This window comes from Phyllobates terribilis, unplaced genomic scaffold, assembly GCF_046119375.1.
Source record: "Phyllobates terribilis strain yellow unplaced genomic scaffold, ASM4611937v1 Scaffold_5__5_contigs__length_657084704, whole genome shotgun sequence".
NCBI classification, from domain to species: domain Eukaryota; kingdom Metazoa; phylum Chordata; class Amphibia; order Anura; family Dendrobatidae; genus Phyllobates; species Phyllobates terribilis.
This window is the reverse complement of record NW_027362765.1, coordinates 491,393,025-491,417,067: the sequence shown is the minus strand read 5'-3', so window position 1 is coordinate 491,417,067 and position 24,043 is coordinate 491,393,025. Positions and strand designations below refer to the sequence as shown.

General features: G+C 43.7%; 1 protein-coding gene across 1 annotated transcript in view; it reads right to left on the bottom strand.

Annotated features, from left to right (window-relative positions):
* Window positions 1–23,833, bottom strand: part of LOC141271287 (interferon-induced protein with tetratricopeptide repeats 5-like) — a 33,896-nt gene extending 10,063 nt beyond the window's left edge. The window contains exon 1 of the mRNA XM_073681404.1: window positions 23,712–23,833. Within this exon, the coding sequence (XP_073537505.1) occupies window positions 23,712–23,716 (5 nt within the window). The 5' untranslated portion in view covers window positions 23,717–23,833. The remainder of the gene's footprint in view (window positions 1–23,711) is intronic.
* Between the last annotated feature and the right edge of the window lie 210 nt (window positions 23,834–24,043).

The window sequence follows — 24,043 nt, the reverse complement described above, 5'->3', positions numbered from 1 at the left end:
CCTCAGCGGTCTGCCCTGCAGCGGCGGTTCACTCTGACCGCAATCCACGGGTGGCGTAGTCGGACATTTAAACATCAAAACCACATAAATAGTTCCGCCACTGGTTTGACCACCCTGAGCCACGGAACCGGGTCGCCGCCACGAAGACTACAACCACCAGCATCCACCAAAAAGGGTCCGGCTCCGGGTGTCCCAAGGCCCAGGGGGTGCATCAGAACATTTTCATCACCTTTCACAATCACCAATGGAACAAGGCAGGGATGTCCTCTGTCCCCTCTCTTATACATCCTAGTGACGGAGCACCTGCTCTCATCAATTCGCCATAACCCCAATATTAGGTGGATTGAGGTGGGAGGCACCGAGTACAAGTGCTCTCTATTTGCTGATGATGTCCTAGTATATATCACTCAATCACATATATCCATCCATGCTGTTATGGCTGAAATAGATCACTTTGTTACATGGTCAAATTTTAAAATCAATGCAGCGAAGTCTGAGGCCCTCGATGTCTCCCTCCCCAAATCCATATAGGATTCTATCCAGTCCAACTTTCCCTTTGCCTGGCCCTCACAGGGTATCAAATACTTAGGAATTCCTATTCATAGAGACCTCTCCCATCTATGTTATCTTAATTTTGGGCCCTTTATTGAACAACTCCATACAGACCACGGTTGGCAAGTTAGAACTGTAAGATTCACTACGTGAACCACTGGTGTTTTGTGGAAAAGCACATGTACACTGTGTTCCAAATTATTATGCAAAAAGTGTTTAGGAGTGATAAGGGAAGAATTTGTTTGTTTGTCAGTTAAACTCATTGATGGTGATGTGTGTCAGAGCTCTTTATATCACTGTAAGCAATTGCAGACACCTGTGCTAATTAGTTTGGCAGGTGTGCCCAATGAAAGGCAAGACTACTTAAGAAGGCTGTCCCACATTATTAAGCAGCCTACATTTTCTGCCAAAATGGGAAAGAAAAAGGATGTGTCGGCTGCTGAGAAGCAACAAATTGTGGAGTGCTTAGGTCAAGGCATGACTACAATCAACATTGTGCGATGATCAGGATGAAGTGTCTTGGCAATCAAGAAGTATGTAGCTGATTCACAGTACACACGTGTGCGTGCTGATAAGGGCAAATTGAGGACTCTTTCCTACAGGCAATTACGTCAGGTTAAAAGAGCAGCGGCAAAAAAGCCTTGTCATAGCAGCAGACAAGTTTTTGAAGCTGCTGGTGCCTCCAACGTCCCCCGAACAACAAGATGCAGGGTCCTTCAGAGGTTTGCAGCTGTGCATACGCCATCCTGACGACCTCCTCTATCCACTTCACACAAGCAGAAACGGCTCCAGTGGGCCAAACATTACATGAAGACTGATTTCAAAACTGTTTTGTTCACGGATGAGTGCCGTGCAGCGCTCGATGGTCCAGATGGATGGAGTGGAGGATGGCTGGTTGATGGACACCCCACGCAAACACGGCTACAGCGCCAACAAGGAGGAGGTGGAGTAATGTTTTGGGCTGGAATCATGGGGAGAGAGATTGTCAGCCCCTTTAGGATCCCTGAAGGCGCTAAAGATGAACTCCATAATGTATGTGGATTTTCTCAAACAGCACTTCCTGCCATGGTTCAAGAAGAAGAACCGTGTATTTCACAGCAAGATCATTTTTTTGCATGATAATGCACCATCTCATGCTGCACATAAAACATCTGCATCTCTGGCTGATATGGGCATAAAAGGGGACAAACTTATGGTGTGACCCCCATGCTCCCCTGACCTCTACCCCATTCAGAACCTCTGGAGCATCATCAAAAGGAGTGTCTATGATGGCGGGAGGCAGTTCACATCTAAGCAACAGCTCTGGGAGGGTATTCTGTCCTCATGCAAAACAATTGGAGCAGAAACCATCCAAAACCTGACAAATTCAATGGACGAGAGAGTTCAGAAGCTCCTTTCGAACAAGGGGTCCTATGTGAAAATGTAACATCACCTAGAATAAAGTTTTGAGTTGAAAACTGTTTGATTTCAGTTTCTAATAACCTGCTAATGCTTATAATTTCAAAAATGACCATTTTTTTGGTCTTTATTAAAATGAAAAGGTTGATCGAAAAGTTTGGGGGATCTAAGAGTGTGGCAACCCAGTAGTCATGATTACTTCGAATTCTGACAATATGAGGGTCATGTTGCAGGTAGTGCAGCAAGAAGGCACTTATGTGTCTTGCGCATCTCGGAGCCCCAAAATTATTTTCCGGGCTAGATGCAGCTAAAAATTATTATTAATTTTAAATCTGGTGGAGCTTAGTATAGATGGCCTAATAGGATCAGTGCTGCACACTGCTACAAAGCCCAAATTATTTTCCAGTCAAGACACAGATAAACATGTTTAGTAATTTTAAATCTGGTGGAGCTTATTATAGATGGCCTAATAGAATCAGTGCTGCACACTGCTACAAAGCCCAAATTATTTTCCAGCCAAGATACAGATAAACATGATTAGTAATTTGAAAGCTTAAAACGGTTGGTAGGGTGATTTTAACCAATCATCAAGCTTTTACTCTCCCCAGGATGACACAGGGGTAGAAAAGTCGTTTCGGATCCATGATTTGTTCATCTTTATGAACGTGAGTCTGTCTACATTATCAGTGGAGAGCCGTGTGCGCTTATCTGTCAGCACACCACCAGCAGCGCTGAACACACGTTCAGACAGAACGCTGGCTGCGGGGCATGACAAGATCTCCAAGGCGTAAGTGGCTAGCTCCGGCCATTTATCCAGATTGGAAGCCCAAAAAGAGCAAGGGTCCAGTGACACAGTCATGGCTTCAATGTTTACTTGGAGATACTCCTGTACCATCGTCTCTAGGCGTTGACTATGTGTCAGACTTCTTGTCTCCTGTGGCCTTGCAAAGGATGGGCTAAAAAAGTGGTGAAATGATTCCGCAAAATTGATGTTACCAGCAGATACTGTGGTTCTGTTACGGTTTTAGTGCTGAACACTTGACGGTCCCACGGTTGGCAAGTTGGAACTGTGAGATTCACTACGTGCACCACTGGTGTTTTGTGGAAAAGCACATGTAAGATTCTGCAACAGTCTCTGCTGATACTCCTGCATGCGTGCATCCCTTTCTATGGCAGGAATAATTTCTGCAAATTTACTTTTGTACCGGGGATGTAACAGTGTGGCAACCCAGTAGTCAGGATTATTTCTAATTCTCACAATTCGAGGGTCATGTTGCAGGTAGTGCAGCAAGAAGGCACTCATGTGTGTTGCGCATCCAGGAGCACCAAGTCCCTGTTGTGTTGGTGGCGAGGTAACAATCATGCTTCCTTCCTCTGTCCTCTCCCCCCAACCTCGCACAACAGAAATGTGATCAAGGTCTCCCTCATCTGATGAGTCTTCCATCAGTTCGTCCTCCACTTCTTCCTGGGCTCCTGCACCTTCCTCACTAGTTTGGCTGCTACCATGCGCCCTGGTAAAACCATCTCCCCCACCCTCACATGCCTGCCGCCTTGGTGCTGCCGACCGTCTGGACCTTGCAGATGTTAGCCCTTCCGCATACAACTCCTCCTCCTCTACTTCCTCCACCTCCTCTTGTGCCACCACCTGACTCCGAATTCTGTTTAACATGTGCTCCAGCATGTAAATCACCGGAATAGTCATGCTGATAATGGCATCGTCAGCACTAAACATCTTCGTCGCCATTTCAAAACTGTGCAGAAGGGTGCATAGGTCCCTGATCTGAGACCACTCCTCCAGCGTGATTTGCCCCACCTCTGGATCTCGTTGGCCCAGGCTATACGTCAGAACGTATTGCACCAGGGCTTGTCGGTGCTGCCACAGTCGCTGCAACATGTGCAGAGTTGAATTCCACCGGGTAGGCACATCGCATTTTAGCCGGTGAAGTGGCAGGCCCAACGACTTCTGTAGAGATGTAAGTCGCTGAGCTGCGGGATGCGAACGGCGGAAGTGAGCACACAGCGACCGTGCCCACTGCAGAAGGCCATCTAGTCTGGGATAGTGGGCTAAAAATTGCTGGACAACCAGGTTCAACACGTGAGCCATACAAGGCACGTGTGTGACATTGCCCCGGCGAAGGGCCGCACCCAGGTTTGCAGCATTGTCGCACACGGCCTTCCCTGGTTTCAGGTCCAGTGGAGACAACCATTCATGAAATTGGTTCTCCAGAGCTGACCACAACTCCTCAGCTGTGTGACTCACATTTCCCAGACATTTCAAAGTAAAAACCGCCTGATGACGTTGAGCCCTACTGCCAGCATAGTAAGGAGGTGTGCAGGATCCCTTCTGCGCAGTTAGAAAGCTTGTGGCATGACCAGACAGGCTTTGGGTGCAGGTGGAAGACCGAGAGGAGGTTGAGGAGGCAGAAGCAGTGGAGGAACTTTGACATAAAGAGGATTGACGCACAACTCGTGGGGAGGCAAGACTTGGACAGCAGCCCCTTGTCCTGCTGTCACCATAGTTACCCAGTGCCCAGTCAGCGACATGTAACGCCCCTGTCCATGCCTACTCGTCCAAGTGTCTGTGGTGAAATGTACCCTGTCACACACAGAGTTTCTCAAAGAAGCGGTGATGTTGTGTGCGACATGCTGGTGGAGCGCAGGCACACCTTTCTTTGAGAAGTAGTGCCGACTGGGCATCTGGTACTGGGGCACTGCGACGGACATAAGGTCTCGAAAATCCTCTGTGTCCACCAGGCGGAAAGGCAGCATTTCTGTAGCCAAGAGCTTGCAGATGGTGAAATTCAACCTCTTAGCTTTCTCATGGCTAGGAGGAAATGGTCTTTTACTTGTCTACATCTGAGGGACCGAGGGCTGGCTGTTGTGCTTAGACGGGGTTGATAAGGGTGTCCCCGGCAAACTGCCGGTCTGTGAGGAAGATGCAGGCGGACATGTTAGGTTGCCTTGATCCAAAGGTGGTGCTATCGATGTCGGACAGCGCTCAACACCAGCTGGTGTTACCACCTCCAAAGAAAATGATGACCTGCCAATCACGCTGGCTGTTGCGGGTAAAGAGGTGGCAGGTCTGCGCCCCAAAACAGGTGTGACTGCTGTCCCCCCAGTCACAGAGGATGAAGAGGCCGCGGATGCACAAGATATGGCAGTCGGTGGTTGGCCCGGCCGGCTAGGCCGCATTGTAGCACACTGAGCTTCCCACTGCAACTTATGCTTCATGTCCATGTGCCGGTTCATGCATGAAGTACTCAAACTATGTATTTTTTGGCCTCTACTTAGCTTTTGCTGACAAATGTTACAGATAACACGAGTTGGGTCATCTTTGTCGATCTGAAAAAATGCCCAGGCTATGCAAGGCTTAGCACCCATGCGACCTGAAGAGCCACCACGACTTGTGGTGAGAGGCAGAGTTGTGTTTGAGGATGCAGTTGTTGACGTGCTTCCAGTACTACGTCTCTGTCCAGGAAGGCGCAACCTGACCTCGTCGTCACTAGCATCTTCCTCCACCTCCTCTGCTGACCTCATCTCTTGGCTGACTGTGGGTTGACAGTAAGTGGGATCTCCAACCTCATCATCATCACCCTGTGCGTTATCACACCCGTCGTCCTCAGAGCCAACCTGTTCCTGCCCTGACAAAAAACTAAAGTTGTCGCTCCAATCAGGTATTTGAGTCTCATCATCGTCTTCCTCATTGTCTCCACCAACAGGAGTTACAGTTTGGGAATGAGGGTCTACATTATGGTCAGAACCTTCTGCGTCTGGTCCTGGATCCGACTCATAAAGATTCTGGGCATCAGTGCAGATCATTTCCTCGTCTGGATTCACAGAAGCGCTGGAGTTGACTTCTGATTCCCAGGCTATAGTATGAGTAAACAGCTCTGCAGACTCAACCATCTGTTCTACCTCATACTCAGACGGGCAGCTGGAGATTTGGGAGCTGTGAGGAAGCAAGTGCGATTGGGGTGACACCTTTGAGGACTGGAGTATTTGTGATGTTGAAGTTGATGTGGAGGAGAGCCCACTTAAAGGAGCACTTGATATCCGTTGAAGCACCTGCTGTTTTTGTGCCTCATCTGGAATTTGTAGCGATTGGCGTGGCCGTAAGAAATAAGAAAGGGATCTTATCACATTGTCCGCTAAAAGAAGTAGACATTTTAGTTTGGCTGGAAGATGGTCTTTCTTCTGCAGATGTTACTGTTGCTTTAACACCTACCCCACGGACACAACCTTTTTTCCCCTTCCCAACACGCCTATTCTCCTTTCCACCAGCAGCAGGCCTTTTTCCACTCATTTTGGTGGTTAACTAATTCACAACTCTGGAGTTGTTTGCACAAAAAAACAATGGATGGGAACCGAGCAGAGCTGAGTGGCCAAACTGTGGTATTAGGCCAAAACTATTGGCTGGGTTAGATGCAGAAAAAAATTATATTCAATTTGCAACCTGATGGAGGTCTGTATAGATGGATTAATAGAACAAGTCCCACACACAGCTAGAAGCCCAATATTTTTTCAGAGGTAGATGCAGAAAAAAAATATATTCAGTTTGCAACCTGATGGAGGTCAGTATAGATGGACTAATAGAGAAAGTCCCACACACTGCTAGAAGGCCAAATATTTTTTCAGAGCTAGATGCAGACAAAAAATTATTTTTAATTTGCAACCTGATGGAGGTCAGTATAGATGGACTAATAGAGAAAGTCCCACACACTGCTAGAAGGCCAAATATTTTTTCAGAGCTAGATGCAGATATAAATTATTTTTAATTTGCAACCTGATGGAGGTCAGTATAGATGGACTAATAGAGAAAGTCCCACACACTGCTAGAAGGCCAAATATTTTTTCAGAGCTAGATGCAGAAAAAAATTATATTCAGTTTGCAACCTGATGGAGGTCAGTATAGATGGACTAATAGAACAAGTCCCACACACAGCTAGAAGCCCAAATATTTTTTCAGAGGTAGATGCAGAAAAAAATTATATTCAGTTTGCAACCTGATGGAGGTCTGTATAGATGGATTAATAGAACAAGTCCCACACACAGCTAGAAGCCCAATATTTTTTCAGAGGTAGATGCAGAAAAAAAATATATTCAGTTTGCAACCTGATGGAGGTCAGTATAGATGGACTAATAGAGAAAGTCCCACACACTGCTAGAAGGCCAAATATTTTTTCAGAGCTAGATGCAGACAAAAAATTATTTTTAATTTGCAACCTGATGGAGGTCAGTATAGATGGACTAATAGAGAAAGTCCCACACACTGCTAGAAGGCCAAATATTTTTTCAGAGCTAGATGCAGATATAAATTATTTTTAATTTGCAACCTGATGGAGGTCAGTATAGATGGACTAATAGAGAAAGTCCCACACACTGCTAGAAGGCCAAATATTTTTTCAGAGGTAGATGCAGAAAAAAATTATATTCACTTTGCAACCTGATGGAGGTCTGTATAGATGGATTAATAGAACAAGTCCCACACACAGATAGAAGCCCAATATTTTTTCAGAGGTAGATGCAGAAAAAATATATATTCAGTTTGCAACCTGATGGAGGTCAGTATAGATGGACTAATAGAGAGAGAAAGTCCCACACATTGCTAGAAGGCCAAATATTTTTTCAGAGCTAGATGCAGACAAAAAATTATTTTTAATTTGCAACCTGATGGAGGTCAGTATAGATGGACTAATAGAGAAAGTCCCACACACTGCTAGAAGGCCAAATATTTTTTCAGAGCTAGATGCAGATATAAATTATTTTTAATTTGCAACCTGATGGAGGTCAGTATAGATGGACTAATAGAGAAAGTCCCACACACTGCTAGAAGGCCAAATATTTTTTCAGAGCTAGATGCAGAAAAAAATTATATTCAGTTTGCAACCTGATGGAGGTCAGTATAGATGGACTAATAGAACAAGTCCCACACACAGCTAGAAGGCCAAATATTTTTTCAGAGGTAGATGCAGATAAAAATTATATTCAGTTTGCAACCTGATGGAGGTCAGTATAGATGGACTAATAGAGAAAGTCCCACACACTGCTAGAAGGCCAAATATTTTTTCAGAGGTAGATGCAGAAAAAAATTATATTCAGTTTGCAACCTGATGGAGGTCTGTATAGATGGATTAATAGAACAAGTCCCACACACAGCTAGAAGCCCAATATTTTTTCAGAGGTAGATGCAGAAAAAAAATATATTCAGTTTGCAACCTGATGGAGGTCAGTATAGATGGACTAATAGAGAGAGAAAGTCCCACACACTGCTAGAAGGCCAAATATTTTTTCAGAGCTAGATGCAGACAAAAAATTATTTTTAATTTGCAACCTGATGGAGGTCAGTATAGATGGACTAATAGAGAAAGTCCCACACACTGCTAGAAGGCCAAATATTTTTTCAGAGCTAGATGCAGATATAAATTATTTTTAATTTGCAACCTGATGGAGGTCAGTATAGATGGACTAATAGAGAAAGTCCCACACACTGCTAGAAGGCCAAATATTTTTTCAGAGCTAGATGCAGAAAAAAATTATATTCAGTTTGCAACCTGATGGAGGTCAGTATAGATGGACTAATAGAACAAGTCCCACACACAGCTAGAAGGCCAAATATTTTTTCAGAGGTAGATGCAGATAAAAATTATTTTTAATTTGCAGCCTGATGGAGGTCAGTATAGATGGACTAATAGAGAAAGTCCCACACACTGCTAGAAGGCCAAATATTTTTTCAGAGCTAGATGCAGACAAAAATTATTTTTAATTTGCAACCTGATGGAGGTCAGTATAGATGGACTAATAGAGAAAGTCCCACACACTGCTAGAAGGCCAAATATTTTTTCAGAGCTAGATGCAGACAAAAAATTATTTTTAATTTGCAACCTGATGGAGGTCAGTATAGATGGACTAATAGAGAAAGTCCCACACACTGCTAGAAGGCCAAATATTTTTTCAGAGCTAGATGCAGATAAAAATTATTTTTAATTTGCAACCTGATGGAGGTCAGTATAGATGGACTAATAGAGAAAGTCCCACACACTGCTAGAAGGCCAAATATTTTTTCAGAGCTAGATGCAGAAAAAAATTATATTCAGTTTGCAACCTGATGGAGGTCAGTATAGATGGACTAATAGAACAAGTCCCACACACAGCTAGAAGCCCAAATATTTTTTCAGAGGTAGATGCAGATAAAAATTATTTTTAATTTGCAACCTGATGGAGGTCAGTATAGATGGACTAATAGAGAAAGTCCCACACACTGCTAGAAGGCCAAATATTTTTTCAGAGCTAGATGCAGACAAAAAATTATTTTGAATTTGCAGCGTGATGGAGGTCAGTATAGATGGACTAATAGAACAAGTCCCACACACTGCTAGAAGGCCAAATATTTTTTCAGAGCTAGATGCAGAAAAAAATTATATTCAGTTTGCAACCTAATGGAGGTCAGTATAGATGGACTAATAGAACAAGTCCCACACACTGCTAGAAGCCCAAATATTTTTTCAGAGCTAGATGTAGAAAAAAATTATATTCAATTTGCAACCTGATGGAGGTCAGTATAGATGGACTAATAGAATGATGCTATGCCCAAAAGATTTTACTTCACTAGGTTCTGTAAAAAAATTGGTATTCTATACACAGGTAGTATATCTTGCAACACAGATAGGCTACTCCACTGACTAACACACTCTGCAATAGGCCAAAAAGGATTAGCTTTGCTAGATTCAGCCAAATGCTGTGAAAAAAACTTGCACAGCACTGGCACAGACCTGCCTGGCAAAAACTGATAGGAACTGATGTAACCTAGTCCTGAAAAGGACTGCAATTACAATTAGTCTTTACTCCCACAATCTATCTATTTAAGAGCACAGACCTGCCTGATAAAAGTCGTAGGAAATGCTGTAACCTAGTCCTTAAAAGGACTGCAATCACAACTATTCCCTACTCCCAAGCTATGTGTAGATTTGTGCGAAAATTGGCTTGAAATTAACAAGGTATAGCGCACACAGCAACAGCGGTGCCGTCTAACACGCAGCTGCAGCATTGAGAAAATGGTGGCGACGGGGAAAATGGCTTGGTCTTATAGGGCAAGGACATGTGACATACACTGCCAATGACACATGCCCTTGCTTGTGTGAAAAAAAGCACTTCGCTCCGTGTGTGCGCTGCTGATAGGCTGACAGATTGCACCTCCCCACTGTAAGTGCGGGAAAGAGAAAAAAAAATGGAGATCTTCATTATTCCTGCAGAGATCCATCCCCTGCCCCTCCCCCCACCCCGCTGTACACTCAAACTGCGTATTAACATTAATTTTCATCATTACTGAGAAAAAATCCAGTTATGATTTTGGTGCACGAACAGTTATCGAACATAACCTCGAACAGCCGAATTTTTCTCAAATCGTTCGTGTTCACCGAACTGCTCGAACACCGCCCAAAACAGCTCGAATTTGAGATTGGCGAACAGTTCGAGTCGAACAACGCTCATCTCTAGTCCTCACCAAGAGGATGACTGACCATGCTCTCCTCCTCCTCCCTCTCCTCAGACCATCCACGCTGAGCAGACAGTTTACAGTTGTGCAGGTAGTACCGTATATAGTGCAGGAAACTAGCTCCTGTTCTTCCTCCTCCTCTTCCTCATTGTCACTCAATCCACGTTGGGATGAGATGAGGCTGGGCTGTATGGAATTACCCTGTATGGTTCCTTCCTCCATCTCATCGTGCTCCGCCTGCAATGCCTCCTCTTTAATTGCGAGCAGAGAGCGTTTCAGAAGACAGAGAAGCGGTATGGTGATTGGTGATGCTAATTATGGCGTCATCACCACTCACCATCATGGTGGAGTTCTCAAAGTTTTGGAGGATGGCACAGATGTCTGACATCCATGCCCACTCCTGAGGTCTTATGTGTGGAGGCTGACCTGAATATTGACTTCTGTGTTGATGCTGGCTGGTAGTCAATTACTGCCCTCTGCTGCTCATAAATCCTTACCAACATCTGCAATGTTGAATTTCAAAGCGTGGGGACATCGCACACCAGTCGGTGAGCTGGAAGCTGCAAACGCTGCTGAAGCACAGCAGGGGCGGCGGAAGCTGTAGCTGACTTTCTAAAATGGGCACACGGTGGCTTACTTTGACAAGCAGATCCGGGTAGGTTTTGAGAAACTGCTGAACCACGAGGTTAAGCACATGGGCCAGGCATGGTACGTGTGTGAGCTCGCCTCGCTTCAGAGCTGCCACCAGGTTATGGCCAGTGTCACACACGACCATGCCTGGCTGTAGGTTCAGCGGTGTCAGAGACAAAGCTGCCTGCTCTTTCAGAGCTGTCCACAACTCTTCAGTGGTGTGCAGTTTGTCACCTAAGCATATTAGCTTCAGCACAGCCTGTTGCCGTTTGGCCGAGGCAGTGCTGCAGTGCTTCCAGCTTGCGACTGATGTGGTCATTTTGGGCATGTAGGCTGAGGACGAGGAGGAGGAGGTGCAGGAGCTGTAGAATGTGAGGGCAACCCTGACTGACCCAGGGCCCGCAATCTTTGGTGTCAGGAGAAAGTGTTCCTTCCCAAGGTCCGACTGGGTTCTGGCTTCCACTATATTAACCCAGTGTGCCATCAGCGAGATGTACCATCCCTGCGAGTACCAAGGGATGGCCTGCCATCAGCTTGTGGAAAACTTCCATCTCCACGAGCCTAAAAGGCAACATTTCAAGAGAGATTTGCGAAATGTGTGAGTTTAGTAGTGTGACCTGTGGGACGTTGGCTGCGTATTTGCACACGCGTTCAAAGGACTGGGGTAGGGACAACTGAACGCAACGTGACTGGGGTTGGGACAACAACGTGAACGTGGTTGCTGATGGTGCTAGTTGAGACTGTGCAATGACAGGTGCAGGGCGGGAGACATCTTCGCATGTGCCATAGACAGGGGATTGGCGTGCACGCACAACAGTGGAACAAGCAGTGGTGTCACCCGCAGACACGGTTTCTGGACCCTGGAGTTCGGCCCACTTAGTTGGGTGCTTTGCTGTCATGTGCCTAATTTTTCTGGTGGTGGTCAGGCTGCTAGTTTTGCTACCCTTGCTGATGCTGGCCTGGCAGGTGGTGCAAATGGCCTTTTTGGGATTATCTGAAGAGTCTTTAAAAAAATAACCAGACTCCGGAAGACCTAACGGTTGTACTGGCAGCTCCCGTCGTGTTGGTGTTCCGGGGAGCAGTTTTCCGCTTTGTGTCTGTGGCCACGACACTGCTTCTTCATGCCTATTGTGGTGCTATGCCTCCCACCCCCTGTGTGCTGTTGTCCTCGCTCTGCATTTCACATTGCCAGGTTGGGTCAGTGACTTCATCGTTTACCACCACGTCTGCTACTTCCGCACCCTGGTCCTCCTCCTGACTTTCTGGCAATTGTTTCTCATCATCATCCACCTCTTGCGACAGTAATTGCATTTTCCTACCGTTGCCTTCGTGTGACTTTGGCTGCTCAAATATTTGGGCATCGCTACATGTGTTCTCCTCCTTCCTCGCTTGAAGTTGGCTGGGTGAGAGGCCTGAATCTATAAATGGAAAAGTGAACAGCTCTTCAGAGTGTCCAAGTGTGGGATCAGTTGTCTCCAGGCACTTTGCATGGTGGGAGGAAGGAGGATCAGGGAGAGGAATATGCGGTCCAGGCTCATGGTTACTGAGACTTAACCGTGTGGAAGACAGGGTGGTGGTGGGGGCAAAGTGACTGGAAGCATTATCTGCTATCCAACCTACAACCTTTTGACACTGCTCTGGGTTCAATAGTGATGTGCTGCGGTCCCCTAGCAATTGGGACAGGAAGGTCGAGTGACAAGATATGGGTGTTTGCTGTGGCACAATTTCATCTTGCCCACGGCCTCGGCCTCTACATGCACTATCACCATCACGTCCACTTCTCTTTCCCTTGCCACGCGCCTTGCCCATTTTAAATGGAGGATAATATTTTCCATGTTCACTACAAATGGCTGGATTTGTACCTCAGTTATATGTGATAAGTCTGACAAACACCCACGGTTTTAAATAGCGGCCCTGTAGTTTACTATTCTTGGCAACGAGCACATGTGAACAGCTTCACTGACACACTGCTACAAACTCTAAATGGATGATAATATTTTCCACGTTCACTACAAATTTCTGGATTTTTATCGCTGTTATATGGGATCACGTCTGATTATGGAAAAGATCTGGCTGTATTCTGCAGTGCTAACAAGCAAATGGAGCAGTAAAATGGTGTACTCTGGATTGCTTTTTAAGCAAATAATCAGGATTAAGATAAAAAAAAATTAGCCCTGGCACCTGATATTTGGGGCTATGTCTATGGATATCTGTAACAGCAGGAGCAGACAGAACATGCAATGGACCCTCTTCTTCTGTATATACTGCCACAAACCCTGCCTGCCTAACTCCTGCTGTCACCTTCACCACTGAATATATGCAGCTGGATTAGTCCTCAGAAGGACTGTTAGTTCAGATGGATAAATAGATATGTTGTGGAATACCTATAATAACTAATAAACAAGCAAATCTCTCTCTTACTCAGCAGCACCTCTCCCTACTCTGCCTGTTTCTGGGGTAGACTGTGACGAGCATAGCAGTGCCAGGTCTTATATAGACCCAATGATGCTATGCGGCCAGCCAATCACTGTAATGCCACAACCAACATGGCTACGGAATTACAGTGCGTGACAAGCAATCCTTGCATGTTCATTGGCTCTCTAAAGAGTGCCAAACATGCAGGGTGGGGACCCGAGATCCCTGCCGAGCAACCAGGAAATACTCGCCAAGTGCCGAGCATGTCGAGCATAGTGATGCTCGGGCGATTACCGAGCAGTGGCGAGCACGCTCACTCATCACTAGTGCTGAGACTTGGCGTATTTTGTGACCAACACATCACAGCTGCTCCCACTTATTTATTTCAGCTGTAAAACATCCGTATGACCAGATCAGAACCAATCTGTGAGTCCACATCAGGAATATTAGGCTGAAATTCATATGTTTGACATGGATGTGCTAATGGATTTGAATGCTGATTAGCCATAATGTACAACGTTATTCAATGGGACTCATTTGCAACTTTTCTGTGCAGAATAATAAATGTTATCCATTTGTGCTCGTTATAGTTTTTACCTTCGTGACTAGGCAAATTTTTCAATTGTGACCACTATCATTTTATGTTGCAATAATTCAGGAATGCTTTTAGATATTCCAGTGATTCTAAGACTGTGCTTTTCATAACACATTGTGGGTGCTATGATTTATGATAAATTAAGGGTGCTATGATTTGGTTTATTTATAAAAAAATATAGGAAATTTGAAGAGAATTTTAACCACTTTACCCCCCAAGGCTGTTTTCACGTTAATGACCAGGCCAATTTTTACAATTCTGACCAGTGTCACTTTAGGAGGCAATAACTCTGGAACACTGCAATGGATCCCACTGATTCTGAGAATGCTTTTTCGTGACATATTGTACTTCATAATATTGGTAAAATTTCTTCAATATGACTTGTGTTTATTTGTGAAAAAAACAGAAGTGTTGCAAAAATTTTGAAAATGTAGCAATTTTCAAACTTTGAATTCTTATGCCCTTAAATCAGAGAGATATGTCACACAAAATAGTTAATAAATAACATTTCTTACATGTCTACTTTACATCAGCACAAGGGTTAAAAGTTGACCAGCAATTTCTCATTTTTCCAACAAAATTTACAAAAGCATTTCTTTAGAGACCACAACACATTTGAAGTGACTTTGAGGGGTCTATATGACAGAAAAAAAACAAAAGTGACACAATTCTAAAAACTACAAGGTGTTCAAAACCACATTCAAGAAGTTCATTAACCCATCAGGTGCTTCATAGGATTTTTGGAATGTGGAAGAAAAAAATTAACCTTTAACTTTTTTTCACAAAAATGTTACTTTAGACTTCATTTTTTTATTTTTGCAAGGGTACCAGAAAAAAATGGACCCAAAAATTTGTTGTGCAATTTCTCCTGAGCATGCCAATACCCCATATATGGAGGGAAACCACTATTTGGAAGCATGGCAGGGCTCGGAAGGGAAATAGTGCAATTTGACTTTTTGAATGCAAAATTTGATGGAATAATTAGTGGACGCCATGTTGCATTTGAAGAGCCCCTGATGTGTCTAAACAGTGGAAAAAACCCACAAGTAACACCATTTTAGAAACTAGACTCCTCAGGGAACTTATCTAGATGTGTGATAAACACCTTGAACCCCCAGGTGCTTCACAGAAATCTATAATGTAGAGCTGTGAAAACAAAAATAAATAAAAAAATCACATTTTTCCCACGAATATATTCTTTTAGCACCATTTTTTTATTTTCACAAAGGTAACAGAAGAAAACGGACTCCAAAATTTGTTGTGCAATTTCTCCTGAGTACGCAGATACCCCATTTGTGGGGATAAACTACTGTTTGGGCACACAGCAGAGCTCAGAAAAGAAGGAGTGGTGGTTTAGAACACAGACCCTAATGGAATGGTCTGCGGGTGTCATGTCGCGTTTGGATAGACTCCGATGTGCCTAAATAGTGACCCCATTTTGGAAACTAGACTCCTCAAGAAATTTATCTAGATGTGTGGTGAGCACGCTGAACCCACAGGTGCTTCACAGAATTTTACAACCTACAGTGGGTATGGAAAGTATTTAGACCCCTTTAAATTTTTCACTCTTTGTTTCATTGCAGCCATTTTAAAAAGTTCATTTTTTTCTCATTAATGTACACTCTGCACCCCATCTTGACTGAAAAAAACCAGAAATGTAGACATTTTTGCAAATTTATTAAAAAAGAAAAACTGAAATATCACATGGTCATAAGTATTCAGACCCTTTGCTCATTACTGAGTAAAAGCACCATTTTGAGCTAGTACAGCCATGAGTCTTCTTGGGAACGATGCAACAAGTTTTTCACACCTGGATTTGGGGATCCTCTGCCATTCTTCCTTGCAGATCCTCTCCAGTTCCGTCAGGTTGGATGGTGAACGTTGGTGGACAGCCATTTTCAGGTCTCTCCAGAGATGCTCAATTCGGTTTATGTCAGGGCTCTGGCTGGGCCAGTCAAGAATGGTCACAGAGTTGTTCTGAAGCCACTCCTTTGTTATTTTAGCTGTGTGCTTAGGGTCATTGTCTTGTTGGAAGTTGAACATTCGGCCAAGTCTGAGGTCCAGAGCACTCTGGAAGAGGTTTTCATCCAGGATATATCTGTACTTGGCCGCATTCATGTTTCCTTCAGTTGCAACCAGTTGTCCTGTCCCTGCAGCTGAAAAACATCCCCATAGCATGATGTTGCCACCACCATGTTTCACTATTAGGATTGCATTTGGCAGGTGATGAGCAGTGCCTGGTTTTCTCCACACCCACACATACTGCTTAGAATTATCACCAAAAAGTTCTATTTTCGTCTCATCAGACCAGAGAATCTTCTTTCTCATAGTCTGGGAGTCCTTCATGTGTTTTTGAGCAAACTCTATGCAGGCTTTCATATGTCTTGCACTGAGGAGAGGCTTCCGTCGGGCCACTCTGCCATAAAGGCCTGACGGGTGGAGGGCTGCAGTGATAGTTGACTTTGTGGAACTTTCTCCCATCTCCCTAGTGCATCTTTGAAGCTCAGCTACAGTGAACTTGGGGTTCTTCCTTACCACTCTCACCAAGGCTCTTCTCCCACGATTGCTCAGTTTGGCTGGACGGCCAGGTCTAGGAAGACTTCTGGTGGTCCCAAACTTCTTCCAGTTAAGGATTATGGAAGCCACTGGGCTCTTAGGAGCCTTGAGTAATGCAGAAATTCTTTTATAACCTTGGCCAGATCTGTGCCTTGCCACATTTCTGTCTCTGAGCTCCTTGGGCAGTTTTTTTGAGCTCATAATTCTCATTTGGTCTGACATGCACTGTCAGGGAAATATTAATGTCAGGAAAATGTTCTTCCATATTTGCCTGACATAGATGTTCACCCCCCTCCCTTATTCCCCTTTTGCTCAGCACAAAAGCTCCAATTAACACACGCCTGAGAAATAGCTTACACAAACAAATGCCAGCCAAGGAGTGTTATAACTTCGATAGGAAGCAAGCTCTTGTCCCTGACACACGCAGGGGGGTAATTACTGGCAGGATTACACTAATTTGCTTGTAACTGGGAAAATTTCTTTCCTTAGCTTAACAAAGAAATCTCCAGACAATCCGACTACGAAACAAAATATGAAATATTGTGAGTTCCATACGTCCGGCAATAATAAGACCTATATTTCTAGTGACAGAATCAGCCCAGGAATGCATACATAGTTTTCCATGGCTGTAAGCAGAATCAGGGAGCTGTAGCGCAAAAAACCCAGAATAGCAGACTGCAACTATGCGATGTGTGGTCTCTACTGAAGATGAAATCATAAGGGAAAAATGGCATCGTTTGCACGCTTCTGCGATCAACGAGCAATGAGTTATTGCAGAAGTTAGCGTTTTTAATAAAAATGTACAGGCTGGAGACCAGCCCACATGATGTCAACACAAGGGGAATGTGGACAGATCTCCCTGTAGGTATAAGAGAACCCATGGACAGTACAGACTCACTCATTGCCTAGGGGGAATAAGAATTATATGCAACGGGTCCTGTTCAATAACAGCATAATCAAGCTGGGGAGCCCCTTCTCCACCTATACTGAATTGTCGCAGCGAACTTTATAGTGTAAGTTTCACCTTTTTACCCTGTTTATTTTATGTAACTGCTTATGTATTTTTAATGTCTCCTTTGTAACATACTTGTATATATCTATCTTAAACACTGCCTCCCTTTTGGATTAAATATAAAATGTTACAGTCCTGTTTCTTTTGTTCTATAATCGTTCCCTTCTCAGAAGCCATACACGCTACCAAAACACAGGCGTCTGGCCAGGGCTGTATTATATTTCAAACTCGGCCGGTGGTGGCAGAGAATAATAATAATTAGGCTATCGTGAAGCTGACAGTGACCGTACAGGGGCGTAAACACGGATTCTAGGCTTTGGAACCCAGAGGGGTGACGCCATACTCTCACTGGTCGCTTGCTGATATCCACGTAGCGAGTAGTCTGGATCGCATGCTCTGACTGTGTGATGGCAGGGTGAGATATCGCATGATCTCCCCGGTGTCGTTGTTGTTTGGAATCCCTGACATGCACTGTGAGCTGTGAGGTCTTGTATAGACAGGTGTGTACCTTTCCAAATCAAGTCCTATCAGTTTAATTAAACACAGCTGGACTCCAATGAAGAAGTAGTACCATCTCAAGGAGGATCACAAGGAAATGGACAGCATGTGACTTAAATATGAGTGTCTGAGCTAAGGGTCTGAATACTTATGACCATGTGATATTTCAGTTTTTACTTTTTAATAAATTTGCAAAAATTTCTAAATTTCTGTTTTTTTTTTCAGTCAAGATGGGGTGCAGAGTGTACTTTAATGAGAAAAAAATGAACTTTTTAGAATTTACCAAATGGCTGCAGCGAAACAAAGAGTGAAAAATTTAAAGGGGTCTTAATACTTTCCGTACCCACTGTAGATCTGTGAAAATGAAAAAAAATATATTTTTCCCACAAAAATGTTGTTTTAGCCACCAATTTTTTTATTTTCAAAAGGATAGCAGGAGAAATTGGACCCCAAAATTTGTTGTGCAATATCTCCTGACTAAGCCAATACCCCACATGTTGTTGAAAGTTACTTTTGAGGCACAGGGAAAAGTTCAGAAGAGAAGGAGCGCCATATTAGAGTTCATATTTTGCTGGACTGGTTTAATGGTGCCATGTCACATTGGCAGAGCCCCTAAGGTGTGAGAACAGCAGAACTTCCCATAAGAGACCCCATTTTACAAATTACACCTCTCAATGAATTCATCTAGGCATGCAGTGAGTATATTGACACCACATATGCCTCACAGAGTTTTATATCATTGGGTGGTGAAGAAAGAATAATTAAATTTTTACCACCAAAGTTTTTTTTAGCCCCAGATTTTACATTTTCACAATGGGAAATGGGTACAAATGGCACCAAAATTTGTTCCACAATGTAGACATACCCCATATGTGGCTGTACAGTACTGCTTAGCCACATGGTGAGACTCCGAAGAGAGGCTATTTGCCTCCTGGAGTGCAGATTATTCTAAAATAGTTTGTGGACTCCATATACAGAGTCTCTAAGTGCTAGAAGAGCAGAATCCCCCCTCAAGTGACCCCACTTTGGAAATTATACCCCTTTGGGAATTTATCTGCAGGTGTGGTGAGTATTTGTCACGCCAGGTGTGGGAAAGATTTAGTGCAACACAGAGGGAACAGAGGAAGGGAGCCCAAACACTAGGGAAAAGGGGAAATGGAGACCTCCTAGTCTGATATGGCATCACCCTGTCTCCACTACCGTCCCTATATTGCCTCATCAGCAATCCTCACATGTGTGCCTCGCCCTACTATCCCTGGCGTATGGCTACAGCTAGGGATGGAAGGAGATGAGCACTAGTCAACCTCCACTAAACTCTATAGACAGCAAGGGAAGACAAAACAGGGGAAATGGCTTAGCTTTAGGTGAACTCCAAATATGCACATGGCCTCAAGCTCCAGAGAGGACGAAGTACTGCTCCTGATAAGACTCACAAGTAGAAATGGATTAGCAGGAGAGAGGTAGCCGCTCTGTCCTAAAGACAGCCTCTTATCTAAGAAGCTGTCTGCAATGCCAAATGTAGAGATCTCCTGCAACCCACTGCAGTGCGACTGTCTTTCACCTCTGACACACCCGTGACAGTATTTTAACTACATGGGTGTTTTTCAGAAATAAGCAGCAGTGGATGTTGCTGAGTGAAAATTGCAAACTGCCATTGTAGTGACCAGTACGTTAGAATGACCAGTACGTTGTGCCCAGCTTCTGCTTCTGGAGACATGCACCCGTAAATTAGGCAGGCTCTCATCCCTACAGAAATGCCAAGCATGAGCACAGAATTTGCTGAATTTCTTTGGGGGTAAGGGCCATTTTGCTTTTCCAAAGCCTTTGTGCTACCAATAATGTGGAAGCCCCCTATATTTTCATTAACAGATGACGCACCTGAGTGGAGACTTGCTTTTTTTTGTGGATTCAGTCTAAGCATTTTTTGTGATTCAAAATGTTATATAAAATGTTCCCATTAATCCTGTGCTCTACGCTGAGCAGTGATATCGGGGTTTCCATTTAAACCTTCGAGTAACGTAATTCAGATGAAACTCCCGAGGGAGCCATTCACTATAATGAGGCAGCAGAGTTACTCTGCACTCCGTCTGGCCTCTGTTCATTGTTGTCCTTTTTCCCCCCAGAGTTGCTCAAAACTGTGGCCGATTGCACTTTTATGCACGCATAATAAAAAGATGGACCTTGTCGAATCATAGACCAGACGGCATCCACAGTGCCTCCATCTGCCTCATTATAGGGAATCTTCCACCGGGGGTTCCGTCTGAATCATGTATTTCAGATATTTACATGGAAACCCCGGTTTAAGTGCTCAGCGCAGAGCGCTGGATGAACGTGAGCCGAGCCTTACTGCAATCTTTGGGAGGCAGAATGAACACTCTGTCTGTGTCATTATTACATTTGACTTTAGGGTTAGCAATGGGGACGTCTTATAGACACCTCTCCATTACTAACCCTTGGGCTTGATGTCAACGGCCATAAAACAGCTGACATCGACCCCACAACTATTACCCCGCTTGCCACGGCACGAGGGCAAGTAGGAACAGCGGAGGCTAAGCGCCAGATTTGATGCATCTTATGGATGCGCCATTTCTGGGGTGGCTGAGGGCTGATGTTCATAATCTGGGAGTGGGGCCAATATCCATAGCTCCTTCCCAGGCTATTTATATCAGCCCGCAGCTGTTTAGCCTTTGCTGGATAGTAATTATAGGGGGACCCTACATCAGTTTTTTTCTGGAGTCCCCTGTTAACTAACCAATAAAGGCCAAGCAAACAGCTGTGAGCCATTATTAATAGCCTGAATAGTAACTTCAGCCCCCAGTACAGAAAAAAAAACCTTTCTATACTGCATTTAATTTCATATGTGTCACACTGACAGCACACGGACCCATGGATGTCACATACGTACACACGAAAGGCACATGGACATGGACCATGGATCACGTAAAGCCAATAGATGAAGCAGCGACTCAAGGAGAAGTCATTATTATGGGAGACTTCAACTACCCTGAAATACATTGGGGAACAGAAACATGTAGTTCAAGCAAAGGAAATAGGTTTTTGACAACTATGAGAGACAATTACCTTTCACAACTGGTTCAGGACCCAACAAGAAGGGGGGCACTGCTAGACCTAATATTAACCAATAGGCCAGACCGCATATCAAATATACGAGTTGGGGGTCACTTGGGTAATAGTGATCACAAAATAATACGTTTTCATGTAACCTTTAATAAGATGTGTAGTAGAGGGGTTACAAGGACACTAAACTTCAGGAAGGCAAATTTCCAACGGTTAAGAGATGATCTTAGTGCAATAAACTGGGACAATATCCTGAGACATAAAACTACACAAAGCAAATGGGAGACATTTATTAACATCCTGAATAGGACCTGTGTACAATATATAACCTATGGGAATAAACATGCTAGAAATAGGAGGAAACCACTATGGCTAAATAGAGCTGTAAGGGGCGCAATAAGTGACAAAAAGAAAGCATTTAGAGAACTAAAGCAAGTAGGTAGTGATGAGGCATTAAATAAATATAGAAAATTAAATAAATTATGTAAAAACCAAATCAAGGCAGCAAAGATTGAGGCAGAGAGAATCATTGCCAGAGAAAGTAAAAATAACCCCAAAATATTCTTTAACTACATAAATAGTAAAAAACTAAAAAATGATAGTGTTGGCCCCCTTAAAAATAGTCTGGGTGAAATGGTGGATGCGGATGAGGAAAAAGCCAATATGCTAAATGATTTTTTTTCAACCGTATTTAGACAAGAAAATCGCATGACAGAAAACATGATTAGTGATAACAAAAATTCTCCAGTAAATGTCACTTGCTTAACCCAGCAGGAAGTACACGGCGTCTAAAAATCACTAAAGTTGACAAATCCCCGGGCCCGGATGGGATACACCTGCGAGTACTGCAGGAATTAAGTAACGTCATAGATAGACCATTATTTTTAATCTTTAAAGATTCCATAATAACAGGGTCTGTACCACAGGACTGGCGTATAGCAAATGTGGTGCCAATATTCAAAAAGGGGACAAAAACTGAACTTGGAAATTATAGGCAAGTAAGCTTAACCTCTACTGTGGGTAAATTCCTGGAGGGTTTCCTAAGAGATGCTATACTAGAGTATCTGAAGAATAACCTCATGACCCAATATCAACATGGGTTTATGAGGGACCGTTCCTGTCAAACTAATCTGATCAGTTTTTATGAGGAGGCAAGTTCTGGACTGGACCAAGGAAATGCAGTGGATGTTGTGTATATGGACTTTTCAAAAGCTTTTGATACGGTTCCACACAAAAGGTTGATACATAAAATGAGAACAATGGGGATAGGGGAAAATATATGTATGTGGGTTAAGAATTGGCTCAGTGATAGGAAACAAAGGGTGGTTATTAATGGAAAACATGGGGATAAATGTAAGGTAATGCACTTGGGCAGAGGAAATAAAATGTATAATTATATGCTTAATTGTAAAACACTGGGCAAAACTGTAACTGAAAAAGACCTGGGTGTATTGGTGGACGACAAGCTCACGTTTAGTGCCCAGTGTCAGGCTGCTGCTGCAAAGGCAAATAAAATAATGGGATACATTAAAAGAGGCATAGATGCTCATGAGGAGAACATAATTTTACCTCTATACAAGTCATTAGTGCGACCACACTTAGAATACTGTGTACAGTTCTGGTCTCCGGTGTATAAGAAAGACATAGCTGAACGAGAGCGGGTGCAGAGAAGAGCGACCAAGGTTATTAGAGGACTGGGGGGTCTGCAATACCAAGACAGGTTATTACACTTGGGGTTATTTACTGTCGAAAAAAGAAGGCTTAGGGGTGATCTTATTACTATGTACAAGTATATGAGGGGACAGTACAAAGACCTTTCAACTGATCTTTTTACTCTGAGGCCTGAGACGGGGACAAGGGGGCATCTTCTACGCCTGGAGGAAAGAAGGTTTAAACATAATCACAGACGGGGATTCTTTACTGTAAGAGCAGTGAGACTATGGAACTCTCTGCCGCATGATGTTGTAATGAGTGATTCACTGTTAAAATTTAAGAAGGGCATGGATGCCTTTCTTGAAAAGTATAATATTACAGGTTATATATACTAGATTCCTTGATAGGGGGTTGATCCAGGGAACTAGTCTGATTGTCGTATGGAGTCGGGAAGGAATTTTTTTCCCCAATGTGGAGCTTAGTGTTTGCCACATGTTTTTTTTTTGTCTTCCTCTGGATCAACAAGTTAGGCTATGGGTTGAACTAGATGGATTTAGTCTTCCTTCAACCTTAAAACTATGTTACATGGGTACTGGTTTTTCCTGTACAGGAATCACCAGGACGTGTGAAGGGGGCATAACACATAAAAAGAAAAAAAATAGAAGATCTCCATGCCTATTTGCATTTCATCAATGACAGGAATTAATGTTAAGTTCTCGACAGTCAAGAGAATGTTGTTGCGATACACTATATATGATTTAATAAATAATGGACTAAGTAGAATTAACATATTAAAAACAATGTAAACTGATAAATTGGATTGGTATATCTACCTCATCTTGGTTGCTCAGCTTCTCAGTGTGATGGCTGCGGGAATATAATTTTGCTTCAGCAGAGCTGTAATTTATGTTCTTTTCATGTGGCTTTAAAGACTCACTAAAGATCGAAACCAAAACTAACCTCGGCAAGGAACTGCCTGAAAGTCTACAGATTCCTAATTACATTTCGCCATACAGTGGAAAACACTGATGTAAGTGACTCGCCCACTGGGCCCCGCGTACACGTGTAGTGAGTTACCCGGAATCAGGTCTCTGGGGGATGCTGGGGTTTGTAGTCTCCGTGGCGGCGACCCGGTCCCGTGGCTCAGGATGGTCAAACCAGTGGC